We start from the raw sequence: 23,456 nt of genomic DNA, 5'->3' as shown, positions 1-23,456 counted from the left end.
TAACTCTTAAATCCGTCTTTCCTGATCCTCCATATGCTTTTGTTGATCCTCCAGAGTTCTTTTAAGTGACTTTATGTCTTCATGTTTTCTTATCTTATCTGCAATGCCTGGAAGGTAGTTCTCACCCCGACATTGTGGCTTACACCTTTAGTGCGACCCCCGTGGTCCTTTCCCATCACCGCGACCCCCGTGGTCCTTTCCCATCACCGCTACCAAGGAGTCTTCACCTGGTGCCAATACTTTAAACACCATTGAGATAGTTTGTGCAAAAATCAATCACTTCTTCAGCAACATATCCTTCAACAATACTACCTTCGGGTCGAGATTGATTTCTTACATATCCTTTTAAGAAACCCATATATCTCTCAAATGGATACATGTATCTTAGGAAAACGGGACCGCAAGCCTTTTTTTCTTCAACTATATGAGATACTAGGTGTACCATCACATCAAAGAAGGAAGGCGAGAAATACATCTCAAGTTGACAAAGAGTGACCACAATCTCCTTTTGCCACAAATCTAACTTTTCAGAATCTATCACTTTTGAATGAATCATATTAAAAAACCAACTTAACTTTGTGATTGTGTGTCGAATATGGTTTGGTAGTATTCCACGAATTTCAATGGGAATCATATGTGTCATCCAAACATGACAATCATGAGACTTCATACCAATTAGTTTCAAGTCTTTCATTGATACTAACTTTCTAATGTTCGCAGAATACCCGGATGGAACTTTTACACTATGCAAGCATTTACAAAAACTCTTTTTGTCGTCTTTCGACAAGTTATAACAAGTTGCTGGCAACCATGTGTGTTTTCCATTATCAACAGGAGCAAGCTCTGGGTGGATTCCCAAAGCGACCATGTCCTTTCTAACATTAACCCTATCCTTCATTTTCCCCTTGACGTTTAACAACAAACCTATCAAACTATCACAAACATTTTTCTCAATATGCATCACATCAAGACAATGTCGCACTTGCAAATGTTTCCAATACGGTAATTCCCAAAAAATATATTTCTTTTTCCAAATTCCATCAGGCAAACCCTTATCACCTTTTCCAAATATAGTGTTTATATCTTCAACCTCAGAATATACAGTCCTGCCATCCGAAGATGGACTTGCAACTCCACGCACGGGTTTCCCATAAAACAATTTTGCATCTAGCTTCCGGTACGGAAGATACTTTGAAAGAAACCTTCGATGATTCACAAACACATGTTTTCGACAATGTTGCAACCTTAAAGAATCCGTGTCATCTCGACAGACAGGACAAGCTTTTTTCCCCTTTGTACTGTAACCTGACAAATTACCGTATGCTGGAAAATCATTTATCGTGCAAAAAAGTAAAGCTTTTAGTTGGAAACTTTCTCGCTTGTACGCATCAAACACTTCGACACCTGTACTCCATAATTTTTTCAAGTCATCAACTAATGGAGCTAAATACACGTCAATGTCATTTCCGGGTTGTTTAGGACCTTGAATAAGCAATGACATCATGATGTATTTACGTTTCATACATAACCATGGTGGAAGATTGTAAATGCATAAAAGGACTGGCCAACTGCTGTGAAAACTGCTCATATCCCCGAACGGATTAATTCCATCTGAACTAAAAGCAAACCGAATATTTCTAATTTCCTCGCCAAATTCTTCAAATTTGGTATCTATGTTCCTCCATTGGGAAGAATCTGTCACATGTCTAATCTTTCCATCTATTTTACGCTCTTCGGTATGCCAACGCAACAACTTTGCATCTTTAGAGTTTGCAAATAGTCGTTTCAATCTTGGTATGATTGGCAAATACCACAATATTTTATCTGGGGGCCCATTGTTCGTCCTGTTATTGTCACCCCCTGTTTGATTTTTTCGCTTATATCGTGATGTACCACATCTAACACAATGATCTAAATCTGCATACTCATTCCTATATAATATACAATCTTTAGGGCATGCTTCTATTCTTTCAATTTTCAATCCCAGTGGACACATGAGTTTTTTTGCTTTATATGTTGAAATCGGTATATCATTTTTTTCTGGAAGAATTTCATGCAAAAATTTTAGTAACTCTATGAAACTTTTATCGCTCCAACCATAGCCTGCTTTCAAGTTAAACAATCTATAAACAGCTGAAAGTTTGGTAAATTTAGATCCAGGATACAATGATGTTTCGGCCTCATCAAATAACTTTTGAAACTTTTCATAATCCTTATCAAGAACCTCGTCCTCCACATCGTGTAACATGTCATTCAACTTATCACCATTTCTATCATTGTTAGGAACATTGTTATCATTTTCATTAGAATCAGGACTAACCATGTTTTGATCATTCAAATACTCTCCATGATATATCCAACATTATACACATTTCAGTGAATCCTTCACAAATTAGATGGTCTTTAAGTACATTTTTATCACTAACATCTTTCATATTTTTACATTTTTTACAAGGATACCGAATATGATTGTCTCCACTTTCAGTCATATACTTCTCAACTGTTTCAATAAACTGATTCAAACATGTCAAATAATCCTTTGTAGCACGTGGTATTTCGTACATCCAATAACTCCGATCCATCTGTAACATTAAAATATACATGTCAACTAAATGCATGCTCGGTAACAATCCAGGACAAGTTTGGTGGCCATCCTAACCCGCTTTTTGAATAATTTATCTCATATGCGAACGTATATAATAAATTGATTATTTAAGAAAAAATCGGACAGCAATTCCGCTTAACTCCCCGAACATGTATATAAAATACATATTTGTAGGAGCAAAGAGAAATGCCTACCAAAATTTTATTAAATAATCAAGTCCATTATATACATTCACATCCTAAATGAGACAAATTATTCAAAAGACTGATAAGCCTCAAATTGTACATGTTTCCCTACACTGAATTGGACGTTTTGTACTAGTTTTATAGCCATTTATACTTGTTTTGTGGTGCATTATGGTATTTGCAAGTGGTTTCAGGCCTAAAGCGGGTATATTGCCCCAAATGGTAGAAAATAGCTCAGAAGTGGTCCATATGCACTAACCAAAGAAGAACGAAGCTGAAACGGCAAATCCCTGCAAGACCTCGCGGCGCGAGGAGGGTGACTCGCGACGCGAGCCAGGGTAATTCAACCCAGTCGCGGCGCGAGAGATGTAGGTCGCGGTGCGATTTGTGGATTTTCAAGATAGAACTTTTCACTGAAGTCCCTAGCGGCGCGATTAGGCCCTCTCGCGGCACGATCCAGGTTTTCAACCCAGTAGCGGCGCGAGAAGGGACCCTAGCGGCGCAAGTTGGGCACTTTCGAAGTCAGAACTTTGGCCTGAAGGAGCTAGCGGCGCGACCCAAGACCCTAGCGGCGCGAGTTCTGTCTGACATCACCATTTTCTCTCTCCTGGGGTATAAATACCATCCACCACTCCACCCAAACCCTAGTCTTGGACATTTTCAGCTCACACACTTATACCTCAGCCCTTTTTCAAGGTTTTCAAGAGTTTTTCACTACTTCAACATCATTTGAAGACTTGAAGATTAATTTTAGCTATTGTTACTCATTGTAGCTCGATTGTAACTTCGGTTTATATTTGTTCTCTATATTGGGTACATCGTGTCTTCCTTTCTACTTCAATCTTTAGCTTTTAACATTATGAGTAGCTAAATCCTTATACATCTATGAAGATGAAGTGAAACAATTAGTTATGGTTGCATAGTATTTTGAATTCAAGTTGGTTTTACTTAACATTTTGTCAAGATCTTAATGAAGTGATTTCTTCCACTTAGATTTGTGTTCTCGGTGATATTTGTGTTTTTCAATAGTGGTACTAGTTGAATGCAAGTATTATTTTAGTTGTTTGTCTATGAACAATTTTTGCTAGGTCATGGTATGATAGTAAAGAATATAAGTTTAATAGAAATTACTTTGTTAAGTGAATTTAACGGTTGGTGGTACCACAATTCTTTCACAAAGATTAAATTGTTATTTAAGTAGTCAAACAAACTAGTTAGTTCAAGGAAGTGTAATAAGGTTGGTGGTACCACTTGTTGCAAGGAATTGAATTGATTAGGTGATTGAGTCGATTTTACAACCGGAGTGCACGCCGGGTGTGTTTTAGTCTTGTCACGATTATTGTCACCAACAATATTGAATTTTGAGCTTAAACCATATGCAACCTAAACTTCTTGTGTAACGGATTCGACATAGATGGCTTTTTAATTATTTGTTACAACTCAAACTATTTTTCGCATACTCTCGATTGACACCGGTTGAGTATTTAATTTATTTTACTTGTCGATTAATTAGCTTTCTGAAACGCAAAGTGACAACTTGGTGACAAACCAAACTTTCTCTTGATTTACATTTTTACAACCTTAAGTACAACATTTAGTCCTTGTGTTCAATCCTGGTCTTACCCATTAACTATATTACATACGAACGGGTACACTGCCCGTAAGTGTGTGGCAGACAGTAAACGGTAGATCTTGTTATAAATTATTAAACTCGATTTCACACATCAAGACAGCCCCAAATGGGGACTATCCGAAACTAATCTCTATTAGATTAATTCCAGACGGGTGACCTACGGCATATGAACTTCCTAAATTGAATGATACATTGCAATTCTATACATATGCGAATACGAATGATCATTAAAATTAACCAAGTGTGAAGAAAAAAAGTTACCTTATCCAAGAAAATGTATCAAATATTCTTTAACCCATATTAAAGTTAATCAACTTCTTATTCTTCAAGCTAACAAGATTCACCTAAAAAAATATATCATATACAAATTAGAAAAATGAAACAACAATATGCATCTATAATATAAATTTGTATAGATTATAATACAATTATAGTATATTAAAAAGTTTTAAGTTACCTTATCGAAGAATATGTATCAAATATCCTTTAACCCATAATAAAATTATTAATTAACTTCTTGTACCTAAACATAACAAAATTCACCTAGGAAAAATATCATTCACAGATTAGATAGATAAAACAACAATATGCATTATAATATATAGATTTATATATATATTATAATACCATTATTATAGTTAAATAAATGTTAAAATAAACTCACTTGAAATAAATGTTGAGACGTTCCACCAAAATATTTAAAGATATAGAATTTAATGTGGAATATTAGAAGATTTTAATGTAGAGTTTTAAAAGAATTGAATGTGGAGTTGTGAAAGAATTAAATATGGAATGTTAGGGAAATGAAAAAAAGAAGTGAAATATGATCTAAGTTCCAATGGCCAAAATATTTTGTTGAAGACATTTTACACGGTTTTAGTTGTAAAGTGTTAATAAGCAGGCTAGCATTAAATGCGTTCAACTACCACCTTTCTGCTACGGCCTTTTTTACACGTTTTTTTTACCACAACCGTGTCAGATTTTCCGTTCCAGCTTTTTTACACGTTTGCTTATCTAAACTGTGTTAAAGTTTCCGGGTTTTTTTTTTATACATTTTACACGGTTGCTTATTTAAACCGTGTCAAAATTTCCGCTTTTTACCTTTTTACACAGTTTTTTCTATACTCGTGTATAATGATCAGTAACAAATGTACTAATCTGGAGAATAAATTTTATGATTCAAATTAACCTATATCGCTTTCACAAGTATTGAATGGATATTCGCTTTCTTCTTAAATCAAACAACACCAATAATTTCGGAGGGTCAACTGGCCCTTTTGCTAAAATGTTTCTACTGATGCATTTCTTTGTGTTAGAAATCTTTTTTCAAAATAGGAAGATGTAATGTTTATCTACTTCGTAAACATACAATTTTGATTATTTAAAGTTGTTAAAATGGTGAATTGGGGATAGTATAGCTAGAAAGCTTCTTTCCACCAACGGGTGAAACCAATTATTTCTATCACATCAATATTTTATAATTGTATGGAAGTAAAAAATATAAAAACACTTTTAAGTGTTATAAAGTGTAAAACAAGAACAATATAAAAGAACAAAAATATAAAGAGAATGGAGAGAGTACAACCTAATTTGGAATCATTTTATAGCCCAAAATATGTTTTTTACTCGAATTTTATCAAAACGAATCGAAATTGGAGATTTTAATCGAAAAGCTTACGAATTCAAAACGAGTAGGGATTGAGATCAACCTAATGGTTGAACTCGACCAACTAAATGTCACTTTAAAACCATATAATCATATGGTAGTCAATGGGACCAAAACTACACCCTTTTGAGAAAACTAGTCGACTTTAAGAACTGATTAAGAGACAAAAGCCAAACAACGAAGGATCAGGTTGTCAAGCTCAACCATGGCATGGTCGAATTTGACCAGAAGTGGTCGAACTCGAGTAGAAAAGGTCAAACTCGACCAGATCAAGGTCAGATTCAAACTTGTTTCGAGCACAAACGACTAATTTCGATGTGATTTTGTCCAAAACAATAAGATCTATGGCTAGCCAATACATACCCAAGAGTATTGATTGCACAAAAGCTCCACAATTCAGAACACAAAGGGTGGAATTCGACATATTGCATACTTCATGTGTTCGACAATTGCACAAATTAACTTTGATCGAATAAGAATGCGACTAGTTTTTGAGTCTTTGGCAAAGTAAAGGATACCCTTGATTTGTAGTTGCACAAAACCGAGTACATGAGTGCATAATGGGTTATATCCAACCTTAACCAAGGTTGAATTATAAGGTCCTTACACACAACATTCAATCAAAAATTGCACAATCAATTAATCAAAGACATTATTAACTTAGCTTTTGATAAGTACCGAAAAGTAACATATCTATGTAAGAATAACCGAATTGAAGGGATGGAGAACAACACTTACATGTTTTTAATGAAGAATGTGTGTTTTTTAAAGAGAACATTAGAGAGAAATCTTATGTGTGTAAACCTCTTTTGATGAACTGGAAGATCAATATTATATATATATAGGCATGAATATGGTTGAATTCAACCAGGTCGAACTCAACCAGGTCGAAATCAACCCATATTTGGAAAGTAGACTCTTTTACAAAATTGTGGCCACTTGAATCGTCAAAAACGGAATTACGGTTTGAAAGTTATGACCAAAACAAAATCAACAACGTTTTTCTATAGCCGACTTGTTTAATTAATTACGTATACCATTCTTCGTTGAAGCGACACAATATAAGGCCAAGTAAATTACCCATTGATTTACTAGTACCCAATAAACATGTTTTGTCTTATGTTGGATCAAATAATCGCACTATGACTCAACCGAAGGTGTGAGTTGGGTTGTGGGTGTTTATCAGTGATTCCCTTACGGTCAGAGGGTCGGAGAGACCGCTTTACGCCGGATGGTTTGATGACAAAGTCGATTCGTTCGACTTAGGGTTATGATTATAGTTTGTTTAGGGTTTATCCGGAGGTCGAATAAACTCGTGAGAGGGTTTTAGTGTATAGTTCGTATGATGTATACGAATTGTGTGGATGAATATATATATGCCGTGAGGCTCCTCCTCTATTTATATAGAGGGTAGATAACTTGGAGAGGAGGATAAGAGAATTAGGGTAAATCTCTTCCTCCTTTGTGAATATCTTGTTTCCTTCTTGAGGAGATTTGTGGTAATCTTGTTACCAATCCGTGTCCGAGTATATCGGAGCTTCAATATATATTTAATAGATTAATTACGGAATATATTGTATCCATCCTTTGTTGTATATCTCCTCGGAGCTAGGTAATTATTTCCTTTAGAGCTCCGGAATGATTATGCTGAACGGAGGTCAAGCTCCGTTATGTGTATAAGTAACTTTACCTGTACGAAGGTGACTTCATATTCTGCTTCTGCTTCGGATACGGAGCTAGAGCTCCGTATGGGTATATCATCAAGCCCCCAGTCTAACGGGAGGTTTTATCTGTAAAACATCGTGTTAGACTTCAAAAATCAAAAAATAAAATCATCTGACTACCTTCGGTGGGATCTAGAGTCCCAATCTGGTGCTTCGATGAAATACTCTGAATCTGCTGATGATGCTTTCAATTTTCCGAAGCCATCTTATAAGGGTAGATATGCCATTTTATGCTGCCGCGTATCTATCCCTTCGATGGTTTAACACGGACGCGCATATCTTGAGGGAGGCCTTAATCGACGGCTGAGGTTAGATATGCGCCGATTTTTCAAACCATCCGTCACATCCTTTTATATATTTTGACGGCTCTGATTTTCTTTTTCTTTCTTCTTTTTTGTCTCCGATTGTTTTCTTGATCTTCCCTTCGACTCCTCGCATATTATCATCTTCCAAAAGAGATATCTTAAGCAGCAATGGATCCTTGTCACTTTAGGACGATCTGCACTACATATCCAGAGATGACGGAGGGCGATGTTACATGGTTTCGTCGCTGCTATTGCCGGTCCGGTGATCCTGAAATTAGGGTTCCAGGCCGAAATGAATCCATAGTGGCTGCGCCTTCCGGATTCATAGGTATGTATACTGCTCCTTTTTCTGGTGGCAACCTTAGGTTTCCCCTGTCTCCTTGGTTATTAGGTATCCTTGATCGTTTTGATTTATACCTATCTGCTGTTCATCCCTTAGCTATTACTGTGATAATGTCTTTTGTTGCGATTTGTCGTGCATATGAGGTCGAACCTGGAGTACGTACATTTAGGTATTTTTTTAGGTGGGTCAATCGTGATGGTTGGGAAATGGTCGAGGAGAGGCCCGGTAGGTTTTTTTTTGGCATAGGTGACTCTGATATGTTGGATTGGCGATTGGGCTTTTTGTTTTTTAGTGAGGAGTATGTTCATCGAGTCTTTAGAAGTGTATGTGATAGGATTAGGTTAAATTCGGGCCTATTTCTTCTCGATGATGATTATGAGGGAGTTGCTTTGGAGGTACACCAGATACGAAGGTCACCCTTCGCGTTGGTAGCACATCCCACAGTTATTTTATATTTGTGCGGGATTACTTTATCGTGGGAGGGCTCCCCTGATATTCCTGTGCTCATCTGGTGTTGCGAAGGTACGAGCTGTGTCACTTTTGATGTTGGCTATCTTCAATTTGTGCCTAATTGCCCATATAACATTTTGTGCAGAGTTGACACTTAGGGAAGCTATAACCATGAATCCTCAGGAAGCTATAACCATGAATCCTTAGGGGATGGTGATTGGTAGGAGGCCCAGGGTTTCCTCCGATGGGGAAGAGCCTTTCTTTGCTGGTGTCGGGGCTCCTTCTCTGAAGAGACCTCGTATCGGGGATGGTCCTTCCCATTCTGATTCCCCTATTATCATCCTGGATCCTCCAATTAAGGAAGAAGCTGTTGTGACTGCTATTGCTCCAGCGGCTAATGCTGGACAAGGTACGCCATATTTTAGCTTGTATCAGTGATGTTGTTATTATCTCATGCTACTCCTTTTGTTGATGCTTGTTTTGGCGTTAATACTTTTGTTATTGTAGCTGCTGCATCTAATCCCGGGCGAAGGCCTGGGAAGGAGCCAGTTGATGAAACTGAAGCAACTTCAACAAGGGCAAGGGCTTTGAGAGTTGGTGAGACTAGAGCGACTACAACGAGGGTAGATGGTGCTGTAGTTGGTAGTTCGTTTGCCGAGGTTCCTTCAACTAGTGAGCCCTTTCGTGGTGTTTAGGTAGCCCTTGTATATTTTCATGTTTAATGCTTCAATTTTTCTCACTTTTTTCTGATATACTTTCATGTAGGGGCTTCCATCTTTGGGACACTGCCTGATCCGCAGCTTTGTCGACAAAGCTTGAATATGATGGTCTCTGGTCACCTGCGAGTGATGTTGGATACTATGCCTGCTCAAGGACTTGCTGAACTTTCCGACCAAGCATCCTTTGCTTCCGGGATGATAAGTTCAGCAACTGCGGCAAGGATGCGCCGCCATCTTGAGGAAAGCTCAGAGAGGCATAGATCAGGATTGGCTTCTCTTAGAGCTGCTTCTTCTACCTCGGCGGTTGAGTCCTTGCAGAGGGAGTTAGCTGATTCTCAGGAGGCATTGTCCCTGGTTACCCAAAGTCTGGACACTGCACACCAGCGTATTGCTTATCTTGTTTCTTTGGGGCCTGCTGGCTTAATTGAACACCTAGATACAGAGCTCGAAGATGCCAGGAATGCTAACCGGTAGATGATCTCTAGTGTCATACCCCATGTGTTCAGTATGCTAATGAGAAGCCCTGAGTTTGATGAAAGTCTTGACGAGTTGATAGAAGCCAACCGGGTTGATGCCCGTGCTCTGTTTGCTTTGCGTCTGGAGAGTCAACGAGTTCTTACCCTTAGGGGCAATAGGGAGAACTTCCTTGGTAGGCCTGGTAGGATTGATGAAGCGGAGGAGGCGCTAAGGAATATTACATATCCTTATATTCAGCAAATAACCTCTAATCCCAATGCTTTTGTTTCTGATTTGTATTGTATTAGGCCTCGAGGACTGTAAACAATATGTTGTGATTGCTTGAATGGCTTTCTTTTTCTCCTTGCTGCTCCGTCTTGTGTACTTGATGAGAGGATGATGTCTCTCATACTTGCATTCCTTTTGAAGGAATGTCTAACATACTAATGCTTATGTACTTCGATCATAAGGAAAGAGTAACTTGTGCATTAGCCTCATGGGTTTATTACCTCATGGTTGTTTTGAAAAGTCTTATGGGCGTCCCCTTAACAATTCAAAGATTTTAAATTTTATGCGCATTTGAGAGAATATTACGATCGTTTTTATTTATTTTGGGAGCTTGTAAGTACATGGCAGGAGGATTGTTACAAAAAATAGATTTGTATTTTTCCTAGTTGCTACTTTTATGCTGCCCTGTCTGCTTTGTTTAATTTGGCTTACCCCGGGAAGAGATCATGCTCCACCCGGTCTTAATGCCTTCCGAAGTCTTTTGCTTGAAGTCGTCCTCGCTCTCCATTTCTTCGGAGCTTCCTGAACTTTCTGCTTCGAAGGACCCTTTTTTTGTAGTGTGCCCCATTCTTCCCCTAGGGCCTTTCTGGATTTTTCTTCGGTTGCGTTTGTACAGGGGTACGGAGGTTTTTCCCTTTGTGCTGCTGGTCAGCCGGGAAATTATCGCCTGAATCCCTCCGTGAGTCTTGTATTGCACGCACGTGTATGGTGGACACTATCATTTCAAACTTCCTCAACCTTTCCTTGCCTAATAGCATGTCATAGGGTGATTTTGCTCTTATCACAATTGCCAAAGTCCTTGCGGTTTTGTGTGACAACCCTCATTTTCCGACTAAGACAACGTACTTATATTTATCTAGGTATCTATCCCTAGAGGTTTGTTAGGGAAATTGACCTTCTAGACATTTAGGCATATTGACAATTGCCCTCTAGTACGGTGAAATGCCTTAGAAATGCCATAAACAATAACTAGAATCATTCGAGATAATCTCAAGCAATAAGCTAGTTTTAAATGAACTTCATAAAATACCTTTGAACAAAAATTTTTATTGTTAACCAATTAAGTTATATAAACAATAATGTAAGACTCACAAGTTGAGATAACAATCCAAATTTCCTATAAATTGTCCAACAAATTAAACACCAAACCAAATTTAAGTAAATATGGCCATGAAAATAAAAATTTCCATCTCGAAAATATTTGTAAGTTATATGTATATAAAGTGCTTAAATAATGAGTAAGTATATATATATATGCTTAAAAATAAATACAAGTTTACAACTAATAGCTTATGTAACCAACATAAATACAAGAATATATCCATACATACATATATACATGACATATACATACACTTATATATTTTTTAACCAAAACAACTAATTACCTACATTTAACTAACATAACACTTACAAAATAAATACCCACTTAACCTATACTTACACTACAATATATATACACTATTTTTATACAAAAAAAAATAAGAAAATCCCTTAAAAACCCCCTTGATGGCCAGCCCTCCCCACTCCCCATACAACACCTCCAATCAAAATTCATCCTCCCTTATACTCCCCATACAATTAACACTCCAACACTTATTCTTCCAACACACACACAAACACATTCTTACACTCAAACAACTACTTTCTCTCCTCTCTTTCTCTCTTCATTTTTGGCAGCCCTCAAGGAAGATAAAGGAAGAAAAATCCATCTAAACACATATTAATAATAAGGGTTATAGGCTAGATTAACAAAGGATTAATTCAAGCATAGTTTAAGGGTTATATTAAGGTTGAAACAAGGGTTGTTGGAGGCATTAAGGGTCACGAAAATCTGCATATTCTCATCATCAAAAAGTGTTCTTCAAGGGTATAATCTTCCCTCCTTTCACTAGATTAAATCTTGCTTATGTTTATGCTTAAAGGTTTTATCAAAAACTCATGTTTTCTTTATGAATCTTCAAGTTTTCTTTTGAATATACACTTGATGAGGGCAAGTTGATAGAATCTTTTCTTTCATGATATTGCATGTCAAGATCTAGAGAAAAGATTCAAGGATTCAACAAGTTTAAGACCCAAAAGTGTTGTTATAGATTAAATAACTTTTAAAGTGATTTTTCCTTTGAAATATGGTCATATTTTTATATATCTTGATGAATATATTTCTGGAGTTTTTCATAAAAATATGTTTTTAAGTTGTTGAATTGAAATTGGATAAAGATTTGTTGTTAAAATGATGAAATGATTACATGCATGCTTGGATTTGCACTAGTTTAAGTTGTTTTGATTTGAGATTTGAGATGGGTCTTTAATTGATGATTTCATATATATATATTGATGATTAAATACATGTTAATAATCTGGGATTTATGAAGTTAGTACAAGAAATAAGGATTTTATAAGAATTCAAGACCAAACAATGCATAAAAGTCACTAACCGAAATCACAAGAACACAAATATAAATTCATCACCTTCATCACATGATTTGTCCATAAAATATGAAATAAAATCTGGAGAAAACACTAATGAAAGATGAATAGATGAATTAGGATGAACAAAATGTATTGGGTTTGCCAAAATAAGTATTGGGTGAAGCCATAAAGTAAAGGCATGCATTGGGCAAACAAAGTAAGCTGACAGAATCCATCTTCTGTCTTTGAACGGGAAAACTGGGCATGTGAGGGCATTTTCAAGAAAGACTATCAAAATAAAAATTGTAGACAAATGAGTTAAGATTAACCTCCAACTGGAATTACTCAAAAATACTGAACCAATTTAAAGATATGATTTTTCTACTGAAATTGGTCAAAACTGTAATTTTGTATGAATATTTTATAAACTTTAACAATTTTTATCTCCTAATCCATAAAGTTCCAGGAAGTCATACTTGGTGGAAAGTAATTTCAATGTGTTGTGAACTTAAAATAAAATCATGGGATTTTTCTAACAATCAGAACATCAAGAACTTTTATAAAACTTCTGATGTCGCAAGCAGTGCCCATTCGGGACAGTTCGTGTTTGGATAATTTTTACGGACACCAAACATCATCTAAAAATTCACCAAAAATTCAAAAAAATACTAGATACATATAAGTCACTGTGTAAAAATCATGAAGGTCCAAATAATTCGTCTTGACCCCAAAATAGTAGCTAACATTTCTTAAAAATAAAGTATAAAACAGAAAATTTGTAAGTAATCTTATAAATGGCATAATGGGCTATGTAATGAACTAAGAACCATAATGGGCTAACCCGGCCCAAATAATGAACCCATAAGGAACACAAATCAGTAGGCCCACTTGGCCCAATAAGCCTTATAGCCCAATAACCACTATAACCCATTATGCACCTAACCCAAATAAGGTAAAGCCCAATAACTAATGTAAGCCCAAAACATTTAAAAGCCCATGACACCTAAGGCCCAATTGATAATGGCCCATAACACTTAAACGAATTTCATGAGATAAGTGTAATCAAAATAAAACAAAGATAATTAAGTGAGATTGACATAAGTAATTATGTTAACCAAGCTATATATTGATATCACAAATGTTAATTCACGCTAAAATCGATTACACAATAAATGATGAACATGGATAACATAACTTAATACGATATTTCTACATGATGACCTAAGATGCCAAGTGAAACCACAAATGAAGCCAAGTTACCAAAAATCTAACAACTTATAACTACGCATGTAATTAAAGTAACATTTTACACCATCAATCGCTACAACCAAAACAATGCGAATGTTGGCAATATACTTGGATTCCACAATTGATAGCAATATAATGAAAGTGGCATTTCTAAGTGAGGGCTTAAGATAGGAACTTACATGTATTAGTCCTATCGTAGGGATAGTCTTGGCTTTCAAATGTGATTGAGAAACGTGACGGATGTATGATGGAGCGATTGATGGGAAGTACCCATTTTGGATAAGTGAATATAATATGCGGCATATCAAGGTGAGTCATAGCCCCCTTTCAAACTCTTTTATGTGTTTTACTTTCGGGGTGAAAAACATGATAAATGAAACTACTTTCTATATATGCAATGTTTCTTGAAAGAGAGTTGTTATATGAAATGATTCTTGATATATGAGTATGAAATAAAATTGTTTCGTATGTTCATGAAAATAAAGGATTTATGTGATGAGCTTGAGTTCTGTCAAACCGCTGCGTTCGGTACACTACTATTTACTCCGAAAGTGGAGGCCTGTAGTTAGTTAGTTGCGCAACTAGGTTTCGTCCGCTCACCCAAAGCGTACCGTTGGAAGGTTGGTTGCCTTCGTGACAACCTCCACTTCTAATCTGGCCCCCGGGTGTTCTAACTACCTTAAGATAATCGGGCGTCTCCATGGCACGACCCATTATCATCATTGTTATTATTATTACGGCACTTGATTGACAGCTTGTGCTATGAATTGAATTATTGGATTGTAATCGGACTTGAATAAAATGGTAGTAGTAGTGGCTCAAGCATTTACTCATCTAAGATAATGGAATTAGACCCTTGTGGTCATATGACAAGGATTTATTTACATGGGTTATAATGAGTTGAACAAATGATTATCAAAGGATGAATTGGAAATATTCATGGAAATTGGTGATATTGAAATGATTTTGGTAACCGAATGATTTTGGTATGATATACGATTAATCGATTTATATACTTTTTCTCTCATGATGATTTGACAAATGAGAACCTGAAATTTTACTATAGATTACATTATGGTATTTGGAAACTTGATAACATGATATGAAAATTTTGTCGATCATATGGTTTGGATATTTCGAAATGTAATAGTAATCAGTTTTTCTAAGTATTAAAACGGTGATGTACCAAGATTTATATAAAAACCTATGCACTCACCAACTACGTTTTCGTAGTTGACACTTTTTCTTCATGCTTTTCAGGAAATAAGCTTAAGCATTGAGGATTTATATGCTTCATGATTATTTGCGTTGCCTTTTGGAGTCAAAGATCAAACCTTGTGATAGGCAATGGAATCCGCCTTGATCATTGTAGTATACTACTTCATGTGCTTGTTATTTCTTTCGCGAACTTAATATTCAAGTACGGTGGACGCATTTGTACTTGGAAATTGGTTCACATGCTTGTACATTTGTAAATTCTTTTATCAAATAAAACTATGGTGAATGTTATTTATAATCCTTTGTTTTGAATACTCGACTTTCTGTACATCTCATTGTTCCGCCTTAGTTGGGGTGTTACATTTTGCGCCATGGGAATCCCCCGATGGTAATGTCCAACCATATTTGTCCCAATGGGCGACATCCTCCTTTAGCGGTAGTATAGTCTCTCTTAGTCCTTTTGGCAATTGGAGGAAGCTTCTTTCGTAGATTGTGTTGCGTCCACTTCCTGTGTCAACTTGTGTATTTTTGAGGCATACACTGCCTATGTTGATCTTTATCAGTACGGGGTCTACCGATCCTTGTCCGTCCATATCACCAAAGTGGTAATGTTCTTGTCCTTTTTTAATCAATGTACTGGACATTATTCTTCTCTGGTGCTCTTCTGGCTCCGGTTCGTCGAAGCTCGGTCTGGTTCTTTTGACTAGATGCGACAGTTTGTTTTCTCTGGCAGCGTCGTCTATCTGTCTTAATAATTCCCTGCAATAATCTGTGCTATGACCTTATCCATTATGGAAGCAACAGAACTTATCGAGATTTCTTGTTTCTTTTTCTGATAGCGGCACAGGCTTTACAAATGTCTTTGCTATCTCATCTGTGGAAAGGATTTCCGAAGGAGTTTTGCGGAGGTTGGCTGTTGTTCTTTTGTAGCCGTTAATTCTGTATATAGGAGATGATTCTCCCATTTGCGAATCCTTAGCGGCTTCTGTTTTCTTCTAGTTTTTCTTTGTGGGGGTCCGCCATTTAGCCATGGCCTTTTCCGCTGTATCCTCTGCACTTTTCCAATCAAGACATTTGCTGACTAAGTCTGAATAACTGACTGGTTTGCTGAGGCATAGATGTCGTATAAGTTCTTTTGATCGGAGGCCATGTATGGCCCCAGATACCTTCCCTTGCTCGGACAAATGCACTAGGTTTCGGGTACAATCTCCATGCCGTTGCAGGAAATCTTCTATCTCCTCACCCTCCTCTTGCTTTATTTCGTGTGTCCGGAGGTGGGATCCGAATTCGTCCATTAGCTTCATTTTGAAACTTCTGGCATCGTGTATACTTTCCTCTGGTTGGCTTTCCAGCCAATTCCTGACCATTCCGTGTAGGAGGTAAAGTATAACATGGCATACTTCCGCGTCACCCCATCCCTTCTGCTGGGTCGTGTCATCAATTTTTTGGAGAAAGTTGTTAACTTCGGAGGTACCACCATACCATGGGAGGTCGTGGGCATCTAACAACTTTACAGGTGGCACATGAAGGCGCAACTCTTTCGAAAACTGCACGCATGAACCCTTGTACTTAGGCCCTGGTTCTGCCGGGGAGGTCCCTCCCTCTTTGGCTTCGACCGGAAGGGACACCTGGAGACGTTGCGGTGCTGCAAACACATACGGGTAGTACCATGATCCATGTATTTGCATTGGGCAACGTCCGGCTCAGGGAAGTAATCCTGTAAGCTAGGGTTGTGTCGTCCCACTCGGATAGGGGTACCCTCCGTAATAGCATGACGGATATATTAGTTGGTGTGGCCGTATCATGCTATCGGCCGTAGCGCTTGTTAGTAGTTCTTGGCGTGACGGATAACGGGGTAGGGTAGGTAGGTCGGGTAAACTGTTCCCGATCCTCTGGCTGACCCGTTACTGCCTCGGTATATGTTTTGAGGGTTGGTGCCTTCCTCTGGGATTTTTCCGGGTGACAGCCGGTTTTCTTTACCTCCGCTCGCCGAGTTAGTCTCCGGGGTTAGGTTTTGGGCGTCGTTTCTTTTTGAATTTTCCAATGCCCAAGACGAAGGGTTATCCTGGTCTGGACATTTAGGGGTTTCTGCAATACCCTCTCCCACCCCAGGGACCATGCTACTTCCGTTAGTGCCTTTCCCCCTTCGGGAGAAGGTTTTGGCTTCTTCGTCTGCTGCTACTTCCAAGCGTATCACGCTGGCTGGCGGCTGCTCGGCAGGAAGCGTTAGGCCGTTGCCCTCCCGGATGCTTGGAGGGTTCACGATCTCGACAGTGAAATCCTGGTCACCATCTTTGCCACGCTCGTAGGCAGCTCTCGACCCTTGTTCTGTCGACGAGGAACTTGGGTTTGACATAATGCTTTATTTTGATCGTGGGTAGGTCCGGTTTTGTGAACAAACAGGTTCCACGGATGGCGCCGATTTGTTGGATCAAATAATCGCACTATGACTCAACCGAAGGTGTGAGTTGGGTTGTCGGTGTTTATCGGTGATTCCCTTACGGTCAGAGGGTCGGAGAGACCGCTTTACGCCGGATGGTTTGATGACTAAGTCGATTCGTTCGACTTAGGGTTTTGATTAGAGTTTGTTTAGGGTTTATCCGGAGGTCGAATAAACTCGTGAGAGGGTTTTAGTGTATAGTTCGTATGATGTATACGAATTGTGTGGATGAATATATATATATATATATATATGCCGTGAGGCTCCTCCTCTATTTATATAGAGGGTAGATAACTTAGAGAAGAGGGAAGAGAATTATGGTAAATCTCTTCCTCCTTTGTGAATATCTTGTTTTCTTCTTGAGGAGATTTGTGGTAATCTTGTTACCAAGCCGTGTCCGAGTATATCGAAGCTTCGATATATATTTAATAGATTAATTACGGAATAGATTGTATCCATCCTTTGTTGTATATCTCCTCGGAGCTAGGTAATTATTTCCTTTAGAGCTCCGGAATGATTATACTGAACGGAGGTCAAGCTCCGTTATGTGTATAAGTAACTTTACCTGTACGAAGGTGACTTCGTATTCTGCTTCTGCTTCGGATACGGAGCTAGAGCTCCGTATGGGTATATCATCATCTTATTCATACTCTAATCCATACAACCACAAGTCTAGAGACTTAAATTGGCAATTACTGACCTTTTACGAACGGAAAAGTATAGTGAGACGAACGATTAGGTGATAGTTACACTCCCTTGCTGCCCTGGGCACTTTGGGTGGCTTGCCAGCAATTGAAGCCTTTCCCTTTATCAACATATTTCTTTGTAATGGCAGCCTAGAACTCAAGACTTGTGCTAAATTCAGTAGTTTTTTGAACAACTGTTGCGCTCTCAGCAACAACATTTTCTTTTTCCTTCTCCCCCACAACAATTGTTGCTTTAACATCATCAACAATGTTAATAACCTTATCAGCTTGCTCACCCTTAACATTTGCTGGCACAGACTCAGTGTTGACATTATCAGCTTGGGCCTTGGGGAGCACTTTCACAATCAGTTTCAGCTGCTAATTAAACTTGTTTACGTATTGTCCGTTTACTTTATTTAATTTACATTAGTTGTTTAAATTGCATAATCTTGCAAACTTGGGACTTTCATATGTACACACACATATACAAATATTTGAATTTCGTTGCTCTAACGTTTCAATTGTGTGATGAATGTTGGCCCTCTTTCCCTGGCCTCTCACTTGTGTGATGTCTTTTACAAGATGGGTTTAAGTGATAGGGTTAGCATCTATAGTTTTATAGGCATGTTGTGATGTAGTTTTGAGGCGGTAGTGGTAGCAACTTAGATATTAGCTGCGGTGGATGTGGTGAAAGTAATGGCAAGTTGAGTTGAGGTTGTGTTTGAGGTCGCCGCCTGGGTTGGAGTTATGGAGAAGAAAGAAAATCTCTTTTGTGAGGTTGTGTTTTTGGGGGAAGGTTGGGATGCTTCCATGTTAGGTGTGCGTCGCTAATATATATGGGAATTATTGTTTTAGTCGGTCATATATATTGCGGCTTATGGCTCGGAAATTTAGTTCAGTTCGACAATTCCCTTCTGGTCAAAGAGCTTAGAGGGGCCGCTTTACACTTATTGTGTCAATTTGGGATTGTCAAGTTAGTTCAACTAAGATGTCAATTTAGGTGGGTCGAGCTGGTTCAACCCAAACCTCTTTTGACCCATTAACCAACCAGTTTGACCTAATCATCTTACACCCAGTTCATTTTTATAGTGTATGTATATCCGGATCGTTTAGTGAACGATTAAACACTTAACAACGATACGAAAAAATTATTACTACAACTTTATTACACTCATCCTACTCTATGCTTGATTTCTAATTCTCCCCTATAAAATTTCTTGATGAGTGATTCGTGTTTCCTCTTATTGATTTCTTCAAGAAGGAATGATGTAAACAGGCCATCATTGATGGTGGTGGTGCAGACATGGTACAAGTTCAAAAGAGCCTTTGAAGTGGTGATATTTAAATCATTTGTTATGTAGAACCCTTTTGCTCCATTGAAGTTTTCATAAAACATTCCTACTACATGTGGATTATAAATAGATGTCAATATCTGGGGTTTCTAGTTGACGAAACTAGGTTAATTATTTAGCCTAGCAATAGTGATTCTGTCGCCCTTGGGGATACAACGTAGTCATCTATGCCTTGTTATTCCGCCATTATCATGTAGTTTTTATTATAGTCTTTTCTATGTTTATAATCCTTAAACATAAAGATGTAGTCGTACGGAACATATCATTCTATCTATATTATTTTTAAAGGTTTCAAACCTTAACTCGGCTAAATAGGCTCAATGATAAATCATATCATAGTATTTTTACAGTTTTTTATTAGCAAGTTGCAGAGATTATAACTAATAAATTAATAATAATATGTGATAATATCAGAACACCTAGGAAATAAGTCTATGGATAAATGAAAACGCTAGCATTTTCAGGTTCAAAATTGTAATCAATAATAATAATGCACTATATGTTATTTTCTCGTTTGAGATTAAACTGGATGATTACTCGTGTAATATGCGGTAAACATATATAATTAATGACATGTTAAATTTTATAATATCATTTGACAAATATTTAAGTGGTAGTAATTGAACCACTAAAAAAATAAGTTAGATTGGCGGTCGTTAAGATTTCGGTTTAAAGTGACCGAACCATTGGAATATGGATATGTCTTCATTAGAGAACTCGTGAAGTAAGGTTTCCGTTTGTTTAGATGTTTTTCATGCATCTGAATATGTTTGCATTGCGTTTTGGTCGAATAATTTAGTTATTCACTAAATTTATTAAGCAATTTAATTATTAATCTATACATCGCATATTGTGCTATCTATTCATTACATCTTTACGATTTTCATATAATTATTATTTTGATATATAATTATGATAGCTTACTATAGATTCCGTATATATCTTTTTTGTTATTTATTAACTTAAAATTCATTGAATAATTGAAAGGTATGCCATTTTGTGCATCATACCGGCGTAATCTTTTTTGTGTGTGTACATGTTATATTATAATATACAATATTATCCGGTTTTTTAATCCGACCCGATTGATTTGATCATTCCGAACAGTGAAATGGTAAGAAGGTCGATTTGACATCCAGTTTGGTTTTCAAACGTTGATTTAAATATGATAAGATACTAATGACATAAAACTAAATGCTTATAACCAGAATTTATTTATTATGTTATATGATAAAATTTTTAAAAGTTATAAATTAATAAAAACGTATTACACTAAAATATGAAATTTTATTAAAAAATAACAAAAAGATGATTTTAAAGATGAAAAGTAATGTAAAACATAAGAAATATTAGTTTCCATAATTATAAATTTAAATAACAATAATTATTATGTCTAAAAATTTATTTAAGGAAATGATAATCATTTAAATTTATTAAATTAAAATTAAATATAAAAAACTTTAAAAAAGGTATATTACATCAGCATTTTGATTTTAGACCCGTGTCCAATACTTGATACGAGTTTACGATATTATCAATATTATATTTTCATATATTTAAGTCATAAAAGCTTATAATTTTAAAAATATACGATTTTAAGTGTTATACTTTGCAAGTTGTAGTAAAATAATCATAGGTTCGTCACTGTTGAGATATATTGATGAAATTATTGTCGTAGTCATTCCACAAGGCACATGTTATAATAATTTTTCTATAATAGAAATTTTTTGAAACCTCCGACCTCGATATGTGGAATCGTCTTGCGCCATATGTACTGAGATTGTTCGGGATACATGGTCCAAGCCCGGTACGAGGATGACTTGTGCCTAGGGGTGCAATGAATTCTTTCCTTTTTTTCGGTATGCCGCTCCGCGAGCTAGGATAAAATTATCAGATGTCCCTTTCGTTTACAACAACCTTAACCGCACAAGCCTGGGCCTACCTCCATCCCTAGAGGAGCCGTATGAGGCGGAAGCTCCACGTTGTATTCATAATGTGATATTATTATGAAAGATAATTAAGAATTAAAATATAAACATACTTGTGATCCTGTACTTGACATTCAAGTATATGTATTTGATCATGATGCAAACCTATAGCACACATATGATTATTTTCAATCACGTGTTTTCATATTCTTTGATAACAATTAGGATTTTTAATTTGAGTGACAATTGTAACTTCAAACATTAATACACAAAAATTATATATAAAAAATGAGAAAATTATGTACCTTTTTGATTGAGCGATAGTTAGAATCTTGAATGGAGTTCATATTCATTTGGATTTAATATTCAAATAACCTTCTCTTGTAAATCGTGTTTTGTTATGTGATCGTTCCATGTTTTGTGAATCCTATTGTGTCTAGGAAAAAGATGTTGTATATCGTCATATGTTTTTATGTTTGTGATATGTATCTAGAGTTTAAATTGTGTTTATATTACATATTAAACTAAATATTAATATTTATAACTTATAAAAATCTAATTTAATATTTATTAATAAGTCATTAGGTTTTGAAATAATTTTTTGGTAGACAATAGTTTATATGTCAAAATCTTTTAAATGAATTATATGATTGTAAGTTTTAAAAAGTTATCTCAAGTTATGCCTAAAAATAAATATAAATTAAGTATTCATGGCTAGAAAGTGTAAATTGTTGATGGAAAACAAAAAAATGTAAATTAATGAGATTTTTTCTACAAATCAATATAAATATTAATATAATAATGTATTTAGATAATGATTATTAGGATTTTTAATTTATAATTAATCTAAATGATGACATAAGCGAAAGTCAATTTAATGAAATTGAGCAATTTGATTGGTTAATAAGTCATTAGTTTAACTGTCTTATAGTATATATTAAGATTAAGATTAAGATGTTGTATATAGAATTTTTACTTTCAAAAAGACTTTTGAAATTTTAAGATTTTACTATCTTAAAAATCTCGCATTATTCCAGCAAAATGCAGTGACAAGTAATACTTTCTTCAATTTTGTTTGAATTTCGATGATTTTTCTGAAGTGAAAATGACATTCTATAAACATTCAATGTAATTTTAGTTTGTTAGAATGTATCAATTATATTAAAAAAATTATAATGATTATCAACATAAATAATGATTAGGCTTTATTTGATATTTATTTATAAAAATAACAATTTAGTTGCTTTTCGAGGGGTATATTATATATATATATATATATATATAGGGTAAAGTTATTTTAAGAACTTTTTGTTAGAGAACCTTTGAGAATTTTTCAAATCAAGCCCAATCGATGATTATTCTTTACATGAAAATTGTTTTTTGATTTTTTTCTGAATTACTTATGTGTAATTTTGAAGTTTATAATTGTGTGGAGGCATGGATTATCACCCGTTATACAATTATGCGGAGATTTTGATTCTTGATCACATGTGCACGAATATTGCTATGATTACATGTGATCGACTTGCATACATGTGATCATAGCAATATTTGTGCACATGTGATCAAGAATCCAAATCTCCACATAATTGTATAATGGATGATGATCCATGCCTCCACACAATTATAAACTTCAATATTACACATAAGTTATTCAGAAAACAATCAAAAAACAATTTTCATGTAAAGAATAATCATCAGTTGGGCGTGATTTGAAAAGTTCTCAAAGGTTCTCGCAAAAAAAAAAGGTTCTCAAAATAACTTTTCAATATATATATATATATATATATATATGTCA

General features: G+C 36.0%; 1 protein-coding gene across 1 annotated transcript; it reads right to left on the bottom strand.

Annotated features, from left to right (window-relative positions):
- Positions 1–241: 241 nt before the first annotated feature.
- LOC122610466 lies at positions 242–2,323 on the bottom strand. The gene has a single exon (XM_043783454.1). It carries the CDS (start codon positions 2,321–2,323, stop codon positions 242–244), a length of 2,082 nt encoding a protein of 693 aa, XP_043639389.1.
- Positions 2,324–23,456: the final 21,133 nt, after the last annotated feature.

The sequence above is a fragment of the Erigeron canadensis genome, chromosome 8 (assembly GCF_010389155.1).
Source record: "Erigeron canadensis isolate Cc75 chromosome 8, C_canadensis_v1, whole genome shotgun sequence".
In the NCBI taxonomy this organism is placed as follows: domain Eukaryota; kingdom Viridiplantae; phylum Streptophyta; class Magnoliopsida; order Asterales; family Asteraceae; genus Erigeron; species Erigeron canadensis.
This window is presented reverse-complemented; position numbering and strand designations above follow the sequence as displayed.